The sequence below is a fragment of the Polypterus senegalus genome, chromosome 15 (genome assembly GCF_016835505.1).
Source record: "Polypterus senegalus isolate Bchr_013 chromosome 15, ASM1683550v1, whole genome shotgun sequence".
In the NCBI taxonomy this organism is placed as follows: Eukaryota; Metazoa; Chordata; class Cladistia; order Polypteriformes; family Polypteridae; genus Polypterus; species Polypterus senegalus.
In genome coordinates, this window is record NC_053168.1 from 125,979,786 (window position 1) to 125,994,461 (window position 14,676).

Sequence of the window (14,676 nt, forward strand, 5' to 3'; positions counted from 1 at the left end):
AGGTTTGAATGCCAGTTTGGTTTAGAAAGTGGAGAAGAGCCAAAGCAGATACGGAGAGAGATCTGAATGACCCCGAGTGACAGGACGTGGTGCCCGTAAACAATAGGCATATGCACAAACACACAGAATACCGATACTCGCTAACCAACAATGGTGCCGTGGAAATGGGAATGAATTATATTAAGTAACCCAAAAATGCACAGAATAAAAATGGAGCACAAAATGGAATTCTGCAGGTGCCAAAACCCAGTCTCTCTACAGTCCACGAGAAGCCTTATTAAGTCGGTCATCAAAGGCGTCCCTGAGGGGTGGTCTGAACTGAACTTCTGGCCACCCCGCAGACTTCAGGGTGCTGTGTCTGAGCTCCACGTCTTCTAGCAGGTTCAAAAACTGAGGAACAAGAATCCGAATTAAGCATCGACATGGGCCCCTCATCAGTGGCAGCTCTGGGAGTCACCACGTGTTTCTGGTTGTCCTCCTCTCAACCCGACTGAAGTCTCAGCCATACTGAACCCCACTGCTCTCCTCTCTTCAACCAAAGACTCTCCATGTTGCTCTTCAAAGTCTTGCCCTGCTCATCCAAGGATGCCAAGGATTTTGTGAATTTGTTTTGAATTTTCCTGACTCCAGTGATTTATTCTCATTGTATTCTTTCACCTTTTTCCATATTTCTGAATATGAAGATTTCAATTATTCAGTCGCTTTTGTTACGAATCAGCATTATGGCATGATATAAATCAATTATCATTTACTTTTATGTTAGTGTGACTGCCATTTTGTCGGGTGCTAGGTAACGACACCCAAAAGTCCAAATTGAGGGACACAATTGAACTGACGATATTTAAGATGGCTTCTCTCTCTGTTCGATTACTCCTTATGCGATTCACTCTTTCTGGTTTTCAGTTTCTGGTTACAAACATACAATTTTTTCCCGACTTTTGTCCACATTTTGGATTTAAACGTTTCTTAGGCTTGCTTTCCTAGTTTTGCCTGTGCTCATTTCTTGGCTTATTGTTCATCTTCTGCTGATTTTCACCTCAGGGCAGGACACACTTGGGGATTGTCCTGCAAACTGCCTGCTACCTACCTCTACTCACAAGCTATTTGTCCTCCACTCCTGTCCTCAACCAGCACCAGGGGCCTGATGTATTCAACGAACTTACACTCGGAAGTGCATGAAATCCATTTCTTACACAAAAGTCGAGATTTATAAAGCACAATTTGGGTGTGGAAATTGGCTTAAAATGACTGAACGTTTCGACCATCTGTACGCCCTACGCAAACGTTTTGGTGTTGACATTTTAGCGACTCCAGCAGCAGGACGATGAAGTAAACAGAAAGTCTCGTTTCAATGATGCGCCAGTCACATTCTGATATTCATTTTCTAAAGATGTAATGGAACAGGAATCGCGTGATTTCTGAGTGATGGTCTCTAATGTCGGCTCCAATTCAGCACACGACTCCTAGTAGACGGCCCTAGGACATCGGTCGTCATCACAAAAAAACACACGCGTGCCATTAACGATAATTTAAAGGACACAAAACGTGTTTTTAAGGTTTCTTTGTCTACATATTTTTAATTGTGGCAAAATAAGCACTTCTTTATTTTAAGAAGTTAGACAATGTATGCATAGCGTGGCATTCAGGTGAATTCAGGTGGAAGTGGGAGACTTCTCTTTTATTGATTTGCTTCATCAAAGAGACAGATTTTTGTTTTTTAAATATTTTGCAACAGGACTATATGTGACGTGATGAAGATCTGCTCAAACCACCATATTGTTGTATGCATGCCATTTCACACGCACTGCCCTTTCAATCATTTCTTGCTGACTACGGATGCTTGGTTCTGGTTACAACGTAAAATACTAAATGCAACAAATTCAAGCTGAAATGACCACTCTCAAGCTTAATTGAAACAACGAAAATATCATTTAATTCAAGAGATGCACATGAAAGTTCCTTTGGACAGAACAGATTGTAGTATTTGTTGATTCATCGTCCTCTAAACCTGCAAATCCTGAGCAGGGGGTAGCTGGCAAAAGGCACAGGCAGGAACAATCTGGACAGTACGGCAGCCCATCGCAGGGTGAGCACACACACACACACACACACGCACACTCACACACACACTCACACACACACGCACACACACACACGCACACTCACACACACACACACATGCGTATACGTCAGGGGTTGATTTAACATCGCCAGTTCACCTAACTTGTCTTTGGACTGTGGGAGTAAACCACTGAAATCCCACGCAGGCCCACATGCAGGGAGCACCTGGAATGAGACCCCCAGAGTCAGAAGCGCTAACATTGCATCATCATGTTGATTAAGGCCTCCACTGATGTAAATATGTTAAAAGAAATTAGGAAAATAATGCTTGTTGTTTGAGACTTAATTTGACGTGGTGCATTTGTACGGTCGCTCCCTAAGCCCTGCTAAACGTCAGTAATACCTCAGCTTCACATTCACTCAAATTTAATCTCGTCTTTCTTTGCCCATGGATTGAAAGTAACTCAGGAACATGGCCATATTTAAATGGTGATTAGGTCATGAATATTGATAAATTAGCTTTCTAAGCCATTGTGGACGCTAGGGGCTCTGTTGCTCCGTTGAACCCGTCAGACAGACGTCCCAGACACACGTATAAAAACACCAAGAAGATTTTATGAATATTTCTTTCAATAAAGTACCCCAAAGCACCGCACTCTCCACAATTCTCAATAATCACAATAATAATCACAAAACAACAATCTTCCAACTCCCAGCAGCTCCGTCCTCAACCACCCAACTCCGGCTCCATCTGCTGGGGTTTCCCACAGTCCTTTTAAAGTCTCTGACCCGGAAGTATTCCATCTCCGGGTCAAACGCCTTCTTCAGTTGTCCTGGAAGTACTGCGGATTTCCATCCTCTGGACTCCTAAGTACTTCCAGGTTAACGTCACCGTAATATCCCCGTGGCTCTTGGTGAGCTCCCCCTGGTGGCACCCACGGCACCCAACAGGGCTGAAGAACCGGACTCCATGTCCCATGCTGCCCTGCGGGAGTCTGGGGAATCATTTCCATCCTAGGGAGCTGCCATTTAGCATCCCGGGGATGCATTGTCTTAAAATGGCCGCTGTCTTCATTTGAGGGGCGTCCCGACTGGACTGAAATGCCGGCCGTCCCTCACACCATATATGGTTACAGGTGGGAGGTGATCTTGAATGCATAGTTTTAAGTTGATTTGAGATTCATCAAGGAACTTGTTGTAGAACCTGACGTACAGTATGTACACTTTGGTAAATCCAATTTATTTCTTTATGGATGTGGTCAGAGAGGGCCTGCAGTGTTGGTTGTAACAGAGAAAGATGACAAGGACAGGAAGAGATGGAAAGAGATGATCCGCTGTGGCGACCCCAAACTGGAGCAGCCAAAAGAAGAAGACTATCTATTCATTTATTTCTCGTGCGTGTGCCGTTTTTGCCTTTCTTGCCTAAGCAAAATTTCAGTATGGAGTCAAAGAACATTTTTTATACACGTGGCCCCTGGTACAGTCTAATAAAATCAATCGCCCATCAATTGCTCATGTAGCAAGTAAGAGACTACGGATTGATTGATATTGCTTTTAGATATTGTGGAAGAATAATTTTAGGGTAACATAGCATTCATCTGAAAGAAAACGCATATAGGGCTAATAAATGAGGGGAACCAAATAAAATGTACTCTGAAATATAAGACTTGGTTTAGGAAAAATACTGAGATGGTCAAGTAAATAAAGACCGCTGCTGTGATGTACAAAACGAACTGAAGGATGACTGAGAAATCAGCAGAAGTCCTATAAACAACGAGAAGGGACAGTCGTTATATGCACAGAAATTTCAAGGCTGGTGTCTCATCTCAAAAGATCTAAGAAGAACCAGAATGTAATATAATAGACTTTCATTTTATATAAATATTTGGGTGTAAACCAACGAGCCAATCAGAGTAAAATGTATGCACTGATTGACATTGTATGTAAATTGAACAGTTTCTAAAATGTCCAAACGTCTATTCTTTGTTTCTCTGACCATTCTGACCAGGCGGCAATGGGCTGCTTTTGCTCCCTCCGTGGCATTTTGCCGACGAGTAATTCAAAGATACCATGAACAGCTTTTCTCCTGCCCGATTACTGAGTTGTCCTCTTAGAGGATGGTTCTTTCTGTAATAAGATGTTCAGTTTTGACCACAATATTTAGACTGACATTATTAAAACAGTTTTCTGAGGATTTACTGACACCTTTTTGCCTAACTTTCCCCCACAGGATCCCTCATTACAATCAGGGGCATAATCTTCACTGACGTCTACGGCAGCAACACTGCGCTGAGCTCCAATGGCCTAAATGTCAGGATTTTAAGGTATGTGAAGTGACCAGTTCTAGTGTGACAGACAAATGGCCTTCTAGCACGACGTCTCTCTTCGCTTCCCCAGTACGACTGCAGGTGTCTGAGGGCCGTTTTGTTTCAGTGACAGTCAGAGGAGGCGTTATAAGAAATGGTGGAGTCTGCAGTGCCAACATGCGGTTTCAAAGAGATTTGTGTTCTAAATTGGTCAGTCAGGACGTCATGTAGGACAGGATTGAAGAGCGTGGCGCAGATGTGCCACAAATGGAGGGGTGCTGATGGTCCTCCGGTGTGTCGAGAGCAAAGTGTTTGTGCACATAATGTGACGCCACTGGGTGCGGAGGGGACGGGGATACCTGGAGAACAGCAGGTGAGAGTGGCTGGGCACACATACAACACTGTGGGAACACTTCAGACGTTTCCTCGAACTCTGAAAGCCCACCGGAAAGCTGACTGAGCCGGGAAACAGTGTGACATGCGGGTTGTCTTTCACCCCAAGTGGGCAGAGTAAAGCAGAGCCAGCGCGCTGTGCACGAGAGGACAAGGGGACAAAAGAGCTGGGAGTGCCAGGTGCCATTGAACATCTGGATGGCGGTGCTGGAGTTGCACTGATGAGAACACAAAGGTCCTTTTCAAGGCTGCCCTCCAGTGATTGGCATAAAGAGGTTGATTCCATTTGTCCGCCTCGTGCGCCTCCAGCCAGGTTGTCACAATATCACCATTAACAGTACGGCCATTTTAATTGCTGTGCTTAGACTCCGCATTATTGGGTATATCAGCTGTCACACATAGCTGTGTTGAACACGCAGCAGAGAGATGATGGGTGTAATCCTGTGTCAGTGAACAAACAGAATATCAAGGGGTCCACAGGGTACCCCTTATAAATTAAGGTGATTCAAAGAAAGGCAAAAGCAAACGAGATTAAGGACGTCTCAAGTCTCGAGTGGCCGTTCGCTATGCTGTGTGGTCTAAATTGGCGGAGACTAAATCCCTCCGAGAGTGAGAATTGTGTGAGACCACTTGAGCTGCGCCAGAAGTGACATTGCAGTCCACCCTGGGGCTGCAGGGAAGACAGAGGAGAAGGTTGACTGTCCTACCTCGATAGAAGCTGTTAGACGCGCCTGTAGCACCCGCACGATCTGCAGGCATGGCTGACCAGCAGGCTCATTTAGAGGGTGGACAGAATCCGGAGGTCGCGGGTTCACGGTGGGCAGTGCAGATCCCCAAATGGAGTGTGGACCATGACCGTTTTGTTTCAATGAATTTTCTGCTTTTGTGATTCTGCTACTAACACAGAATTTCCCATTTCAGAGTTTACATCCGGGGAATGCCGTGCGTACTTCTCGTGCCCAATTCTGACACCCGGTGAGTCATTCAAATGAAGCTTTACTAAAAATACAAAATTCTGAATTTCTAGATTTTATAAATTTGTCATATTTTTTTTCAGCTATGGCCTCGCCCTGGATAATCAGTACAGTTACTGGGGAACAATGACGTGCAGAATTACGTCCACTTATGTGGGTAAGGAGACTTCTGTAGAAATCGTAACAAACAGGCAAATCGCCGGTGATTTTTTTTTTTCTTCAATGATAGAATGTAGAGACCCAATAAAAGGTGTCATCTTGCTTGGCTTTTCTCTCATTCATAATGGCTAACACGATACAACACCCTAGTACTACATCGATAGAATTAAATTGATCAAACCGCCACCCCATCTGCCAATGATAGCACTTCACCTTAGTTTTTCTTTCGATTGCGTTTTGCTCTGACCCGCCTCCCCTATTAGTCCCCCTTTCAGACTGAGGGGCCGCTGCCTTCTCAGATAACCCTGACCACATTTTCTGGCTTCTCAAGCCTTTTAACACGTCACCAGGATGCTAGCGTGAATATCTGTGTAGCTTTAGCAGGCAGTTGCTTGTCACTTCTGCTACAAAGAAGACTCAGAAGACACTCAGCTGGCTCGTTTCTAACTTTGATGGCGACATATTCAGTCGGCTCATTTTTGGGGGGTCCCAAACCCTCTCAAATATACACTGTGGAGCCAACCCGGACACAGACAGGCGGACATGTTGTTCATCAAACCACCACACGTTTATTTACACAAATATATACAAATAAATGGTTACTCAGACCCAGTCCAATGTAGTGCACAAACCCCAATATACAGTCCTGGCCACAAATGCCTTCTTCTCGGGCCGCCTCCACACCTCCTCGTGCCTCGTCCTGCTTCCACCCGACTCCAGCGCTGAATGAATGGAGACAGCCCCTTTAAAACAGTCCCCGGATGAGCCCCAGGTGTTACTGGCATTCCTCCTCTGGCCACGCCCCAGCGTGGCGGAAGTGCCGGCTGTCCTCCCAGCAGCTCTCCGGGCGCCGTCCTAATTCTTCCCCCCAGCACTTCCTGGTGTGGCAGAAGTGCTGGGGTAACAAGTCCCCAAGGCATTGGGGCGCCTCCTGGCGGTGACCACGGGCCCCTACAGGGTGGAGCTTCCATACCCTGTACCCGTGGCCCCCAGAGCAACCAGGAAGGTGGCCCCCACGTGATCCAGGGTGGGCTTAGACCCACATCCGGTCCCTCAAGGCGTCCCGGTCGGGTCGTTGCCCCGGCATCCCTGACAACACCATTGTGATCGTTTTGGAGGTGCTCTCAAATTGTTCCTGGACTCAGAAAATAAAAGGATGACCAGTGTGGAAATAATGAAAGTTAGGCAACGAGAAGAGTTGGGGTGCCACCATGGCAAAACCCATTTAATGATAGAAAAGTAAGAAAAATGAATACAAAAAAAAGGTGTAAAATAATGGCAGCTAAAACTACTCCACACAAAAGAGGGATTCTAGATAAGAGCTCCTTCTCTACCAGATGTGGGTTCAATGTGAATGCCCTCCTTCTGGTTGCCATCTTGATTTCATAGTGAGCTTCCTGGACTGGTGAGGAAGTCATCTTAATGGTCCTTCGTCTGGCATCCTCCTGAAATGTTGAGGTGAATGTTAACAACAGCACCCACCTTTGATTTGGAATGGCATTGCTCACCTGCCACTAGGCTTGACGATCTCCTCTACTCACGTGTGCTGGACACCCACATGGGTCACACTTCCTAGGTGAGTCCCAAAGCATGTAAATCCCCGAAGGAGCACTTCCAAAAATGTCCACAAGAGGGGAAGTTAAAAAGAGCAAACACAAAACTTTTCTAGAAATTAAAAGGTCTCATTTCCACAGAAATGCTCTGTCAAACGGTGAAGTTCTGTAAAATGTAAAAGGCATGAAGGACTGGCAATAAAGGCAATGCCAAACAAACCTGGTCCCAAAAAATCACAAATCCAAAGTGAACAATCCAATTATATCAAAAAAGAAACTCAGCAGAACTTCCACGTGCATTCAAAAACGAGCTGCCAGGAGTCCCTCCAGGTTTATTGGAAGGAGGCAGTGATTGACAGGTGGCCCCGCCTCCTGGAAGGCAATTCAAAACACGCCTGGAACAGCAGAACAGTAAGTGGGATGCGTGCTAAGTGAGCGCATGCAGTATACTGTACATGTGGGCTAGCGTGGTGGGTTCAAATCCCACCTTCTCCAGCACTGATTAATGAATGCTTCACACCAGATATGGCGGAGAGACGGACTTTCTCCCCTGCAATGCTGAATTGAGCTGAGCCGAGTTTAAAACGTCACGCTCTTCTGCCAAGTTTACATGTGGTTGTGACTTATAATTTTAATGGAACTTGTAACTATTTGAGCATTTGATAGAAATAGCGAGCACCTTTTTCTTGTTTAAATAGTTACATCGATTGTATTTAATTAACAACGGTATTTTAACTCTCAACTAGACACCTCTTTGTACTGTAAACTTTTGTGGTAAACGATCCATTGATGCTTTACACAGCTCTAAATTTGAACTGATTTTGAATTTTGTGTGTGTTTGCTAACAGGTCACCATAATGTGAGCTTCATTCTCGACAGCGATTACGGCAGGTAAAGTATTTTCACAGTTGAATGGCTTTGTGTGTGTGGTCATTGTGCAGACTGTTAATGGACATGAAGAACAAGAAGAAGCAATCCCAGGTCACCTCATTACGTGTTCTCATGGGTTACATTTTCACACGTATGAATGACTACTGGAGGACTAGTCCAGTTACAGCTCTGACTTTACACTATTATGGTCCTCCTTTCTTCTTGACCTTCATTTACTGAGACATTTTAAAATCTCTGGTGATCTACAGAAATTCTTCTCTCCTGAAGTTTGATGAACAGAGCAATGAAATCACAACTTTCAGTAATTCTTTGTCAATTCATTTTTTATTATAATTAGGTACTGAATGACAAAGTCCACGTAATTCCTCCTGTGGGTGCTCCTCCATCATCAGAGTGGTACAATTCGGTAAAAAGTTCCAAAATGTTCATCTACATACAAGCAGGGTCATCTACCTGTCATAGGCTAATGCTTACATTCTCACCTCTAAAATTCACCATCACGGCCGTATTTGAAACAAGGTTGGGTTTATGTTCACAGTGCCACATCTGATGACATTTAGCAGCCCTGACGTTACATGTCGGTGCTAGAATGTGACAAATGCAGTCATTTTCACATTTCTCATCACATCCATTTCAGGACATACTTTGTGGGTTGTTCTCATAAAACAAATGTACACTTTGGTTAAGTCTACAATTTTAGGAGGGTTATCTTACTGTGGAGTAAGGCTAGCCATCGGACAGCTATGTCTTGAAGGAGTGCCATGTAGGGCCGAGGACCACAATAAGACTCTTCTCAGGGTCTCCACTGAGTAAATCAGGTCACATAAACATATAACTAGAGTAACGAAGCAGTGAGAGGGACACAAATGGGATATCAGAGTGGTTTGTGAACTCAATAGAGCACCAAACCCAGAGTCGAATGCACCTCCGCACCATGATGATCATGGCAAAGACATCGAGCCTATTTGAGATGTTAAGAGAAAAAGCTGGACTGGAATATGATGTGCCATTAACTGCTAGCTCAGTGTCTTCAAGCACTTTACAAATGTGAAAGTGAGTGGAGAGGCTGAAGGTAAAGATGCAAAAGTCAGCTGAAGAGGTTGTTAAAAATGGACAAACTTACTACCTACAGTATTTGCCAGAACTATGTGGGTCTTCTTAATGACCAAAATCACTTTACCTGATCAGAATCATGTGGGGTTGTTAACCTGTATAAATAAATGTATGGGTGTCCGAAACGTGTTAAATGTGCACAACACCAAGTGAAGACCCTGATCCATACAAACAAAGTGTGAGGTTGGCTGTTTCGAGATCTAACGCCTACTGTACTGCTGGGCACAGGTGACCGGACTCATTCTAATTTCAGGAGTCTCCCTGACCTGAGCACCTACTTCATCTCCGCTCTCAATAAGCTGGCAATGTTTCAGTCGTATGCAGGTATGGCTCTTTTATATCTCAGACTGCTATGTAAAAAATATGATTTCATTTTTTTAAACTCCTTGTGAATGTGAGGGTCATGCTGGTACAGAGGAGGCTTTGGATGTTCTCTTTGTTGAGCTGAGAATCGAACGTACCATTAGAGCATTTTAGGAAATGTATTTCAAGTCACGTCTGCACCAGAACTCACTCGGTGCAAGGCTTAGATGGTGAACCACAACTTAGTGAGGACGTGTGGATTCGACTGGATGGAATTAATGGTCAAGGCTCCATACTAGGAGTGTGTTATTGATAATGCAGACAACAGTTTAAGTGTATATATTTTTTTAATAATACTACAACACTAAATTGGATTAAGAACTTTTGAGGATGACTGATTATTGGATGTTTATGCCTTGAAGATCCTTCACTTTGCTGGAGTTTCTCCAGCTGCATGACCCCTGGTCAGTTACTTGCACGTTCCTACTTTTGTTTGCTTTTTCCCGTTCCAGAGGTATACAGCATTTTCCCATCTGCTGGAAGCCTGGAAGGAGGAACCATTTTAACAATAAATGGGAATTACTTTGATCAGACAAACAGCCCAGCGAGAATTCTAGTGGGAGGTAAGTGACAACGCTGGCAGTAATATGGCTGCGGAAAATCGAGAACGGGCTTTTTACTATTTCGATGATAACAATATTTTATTGGGCTTACTTACAGATTTATTTAAATTAATCGATTTAATAAATAAAGGAAATCCCAGGTGATAATTTAAAATGCAATCAGATCCATATTAAAAAGAAAAGTTAGGAACTGGAATACATAACCAAAACTGAAAGAAATAAACTACCAACCCAAAAATCCATAATCCAAAGAAAAATTCTAAACACAGAAGTGAAAACCTGAAAATCAAAAACCAAATTAGATAAAAGACGTTTAAATGTTCTAAATGTAGAAAGCACAAAGAGCAACTAAAGTGTGAGAGCACAGCAAAGTGGCGGTGGCACCAGGGGTCTTTAAGGAGGCCTCAGGTGACCACAACCTTCCTGACCACAGGACCTGAGGAGCCATAAAAACAAAACAAACAAAAAAAACACAAAACACAAAGGCAGGGAAGCCAGGAAAATGACAGGCATAAGAGGAAAATAAAAAGAGGAACGGAGCACAGCAGCAATCGTCTCGTTTGAACCCACACTTAAAGATGGTAAATAGCAGACTAAATAAGAGATGGACCAGCAGATGAAGAGAGAAAAGAGAGCCAGAAAATGGGCCAAAACCAGAAATTAAAAAATGAACACTGAGACCGCTAATGCCCAATAAGTAACCCAAGAATCTGTAGTGATCGGCGAGCTTTACTTATTTTATTTGCACTTCCCTGAGGGGATTTTGGGGACTTCTTGGTGGCTCGTCTAGGGTTTCCAAGGTTGAGGAACATGATGCTCATCGTAGCTTTGTCCCTCATGAGGTTGTTCTTCATGTAATGTCTCTTTATGTCACCATTTTGACCTCATAACCTCACAGAGTTCTCATGGGAGTAGGCTTGTGTAACGTCATCAGCACGCCCCTATAAAGGACCACAGTATGCACTGCTTTGGTAGCTGTGTTTAGATAAACTACAAAGACTTAACGTGTGCTTCTCATTGTCTTCATTCATCAGCCTCTCAAAGTACTCTTTCCATCTGCTCATCACACTCTTTCTCACTTGTGAGTACGTTTCCATCTTTATCCTTTATCACCCTAACCTGCTGCACATCTTTCTCAGCATGACCTCCCCTGTAGCCCGCCGGTCCTTTTCTCCTTTCTTAGTGTCCAGCCACTCATACAACTCATCATACGCCTTTTCTTTAGCCTTCACCACCTCTCTCTTCACCTTGCGCCTTATCTCCTTGTCTATTTTCATCATCTCTCTGACTATCCCACTTCTTCTTTGCCATCCTCTTCCTCTGTATACTCTCCTGTACTTCCTCATTCCACCACCAGGTTTCCTTTTCCTCCTTCCTCTGTCCAGATGTCACTCCAAGCACCCTTCTTGCTGTCACCCTTACTTCATCTGCTGTAGTGTCCCACCTGTCTGGTGACTCTTCACTGCCACCCAGTGCCTGTCTCAACTCCTCCCTAAACTCAACCTTGCAGTCTTCCTTTTTCAACATCCACCAAATTGCATAGCTGTACATGAAAAAGATCGTCATGACAAATGTTTCAAAAAACAAGATGGTCTGAGAATTAGTTAGTAGCTATGTTGGTTAAATACAGGTGGCACCAGAAGAGATGGAGTTTTACGACCTCAGTGGTCATACGATGGTTTCTAGGGAAACAGATGGAGCAAAAGTTATGGTGGTGTCACACTCAAATCCTTCCCCGTAACAGTGTAGCAGACACCCATGAAGTGCTCCCTAAGCTCACGAGTTTGACAGTCACAACAAGCATGTAGTAGTGATTGCTACAATTCTAAACACAAAACAAAATGGTGGCACAGCAACATTAAAAACATAATTATCCAAAATAAAATGAGTGGCGTTTCTTTGACAGAATAATTGAATCGTTTCTGCTTTTCTACACAGGTCAGGACTGCCCGCTACTGAGCTTATCGAACAATGTGATAATCTGCACGGTCCCTGCACAGCCGGTGACGAACAGGACGCTGTTTGGAGGTGAGCAGGACCCGACGGTCCATCGAGATGTCTGATGACGCCGGTGCTGTTCGTTCTGATTGCTTGTTTCATTGACAGCCTTCCCTCGTGGCCTTTCCAGCCCCTGTTTCAATTCTTCTCTCTCTTCGTTTCTTCTAACGCAGCATTGATATGTTCTCAAGGTCTCTTTCCATTAATGAATTATGTTATTTATTTAGTTGCTAATAAAATTCATTCATTTTAACAGCTTTATCTTTTTCTTGATGACTTCTATGGTGCTGAGTTTTAGGTATTGGTGTCTGAATTGGTTTTCCCTCTGGACGTCACTTATGGAGTTTATGAATGAGCAAACTGCCAATTTATTTGGTGCCATGTGGCATCAATGGTTTTTTGACCAAAGACCCCCATCCCACCTTTGAGTGATTCTAAGTGCAAATACTCCGGATATTCCACATCCTTGGGTCAAGCTTTGGATCCTCCTCCTTGGCGATTGTCAGAGTGAGGGTTGGTGAGGTTAGCCAGGATTGCTGTGAAGCGCGGTGACGGGGTGGCGGGGTTCTGTCCGGTGTCGGCCGTGGCCCATCCGCAGTACCAGTGGGCTATAAGACCACGGCCCACAGATTGAGAAATGCTGCTTTAAACTGTGGGAGGAAACCCGCACAGACACGGGGAGAGCGTGTAAGCTCCACACAAGGAGGACTCGGGATACAAGCCCTGGTATTCTTAGTGCCACCTGGAGTCACTCGCTTTTGACTTTTGTTTGCATTTTTTATTGGTGCCACTGCACGACACAGGATTGAGATTTGCTGGCATTCGTGGACATGAGCAGCTACACTGCTGTGATTTGAGAGATGTTGCCTGCGTCTCAAACTTCCACTCTGGCTGACCTCAGCCCTGAACTACTCGATGCTCAGGCATCGGATTCATACAAGAGTTTGAAAAGCAAGTCAAGAATGACTGCTCTTTATTCATCTTCTTTATTTCGGTGACGTTTTACCCATTTTGGGGTTTTTATAATGTGTTGTTATTTTCATATCTCTCTGCATAAAAGTTGATTTTCTTTCCTGTTGTTACGTAATCCCATTTTTGGTTGTTTTGTGCGCTTCTCCTTCTTTGAGCTTCAGTCTGCCCGGTTGCTATGGCAACATTCCGCGATCCTCTAGTAGTGCGCAGCCTGTGACATCATCATCATCATCATCATCATCATCACGCCGGTACTTAAACTGTCGTGGGAACAGACCCAGCTTATTCTCACTTCGAGGCTGCAAGTTCACTTCCACCGAGTGTTATGTCGGCTTCAAACTAATATCTAAAAATTGGTTTGACTGCTGGATTTTATTTTGTTTTTTCAGAATTTTTCCCAAATGTAAAGCTACTAGGAATCATATTACGAAACGAATGTGCAGAGACAAAAACACAACTTTTTTTTGTTACAGGTGGAAGGGGCCTACAACTGGAAGTTTGGAACAACACCGCTCCCCAGACTCTCGATGACGTCCTGGCGTATGACACCTCAATGCCAGGCTACTACGCCATGTGGGTGGATTCCAGCTCCTACGCCTGGCCTGCCAACTACAACAACTTTGCTGCCCGTCTCAGTGGCTTCTTCACGCCGACGGTGACAGACGACTACAGATTTTACATCAAAGGGGACGATCGCTGTGCTCTCTACTTCAGCCAAACGGGACTTCCCAAAGATAAGGTAACGTCAGTCCGTGGAAACGCTGACCTCCCGTAGGATTTGAATGTGTGGACGGTCGTGACAGCATTCTCTTGTTGTGTCACACAAGGGGAGAGTGTTAGCTCCATGAGTTGACCAGGCTCAGTGTTGGAACAGTCGTTTCTGTTTGAAGTAGCCCTCAAAGCCACCGCGATGGCAAAATGATAAGCACGACAAGAAGAAACCGGAGCTGCATCCGTAACTATAAAGGGCTGCGGCCCACAGAACAGGCCAGAAGGTCTTCAACCTTCCTGGGCTTAACTCCCACTCTAGAGAGCAGCTTCTGCAGGGAAAAAGTCCCAAAAGCTTAACAAAAGCCCCCATAAGAGGGAAGAACTATCAAAAACAAAATGGTCAGGAACAAAGCATCTTTATAAAAGTAAAAGTATTTAGTAAGTAAACAAATCAGGAAAATGAAAGAACAAGCTGAAAAGAGCGAAAAAAGACTAAAAGGAAACAAACGTGAAGCAGACAAGTCCTAATACGTCAATCCTAAAAGAAATTCCTAGACCAAAGCAAAAAGGTCGGAAAAAACCATAAATACAAGCAAGAAGAAGGCAGTACTCACAAAAC

General features: G+C 44.3%; 1 protein-coding gene across 1 annotated transcript in view; it reads left to right on the plus strand.

The window, feature by feature from the left end:
* pkhd1l1.1 (PKHD1 like 1, tandem duplicate 1) overlaps window positions 1-14,676 on the plus strand; it is a 149,528-nt gene that overhangs the window by 11,309 nt on the left and 123,543 nt on the right. The window contains exons 6-13 of the mRNA XM_039736590.1: window positions 4,292-4,385; window positions 5,682-5,735; window positions 5,818-5,891; window positions 8,295-8,337; window positions 9,704-9,774; window positions 10,266-10,376; window positions 12,315-12,404; window positions 13,820-14,085. Coding sequence (XP_039592524.1) covers window positions 4,292-4,385; window positions 5,682-5,735; window positions 5,818-5,891; window positions 8,295-8,337; window positions 9,704-9,774; window positions 10,266-10,376; window positions 12,315-12,404; window positions 13,820-14,085 — 803 coding nt within the window. The remainder of the gene's footprint in view (window positions 1-4,291; window positions 4,386-5,681; window positions 5,736-5,817; window positions 5,892-8,294; window positions 8,338-9,703; window positions 9,775-10,265; window positions 10,377-12,314; window positions 12,405-13,819; window positions 14,086-14,676) is intronic.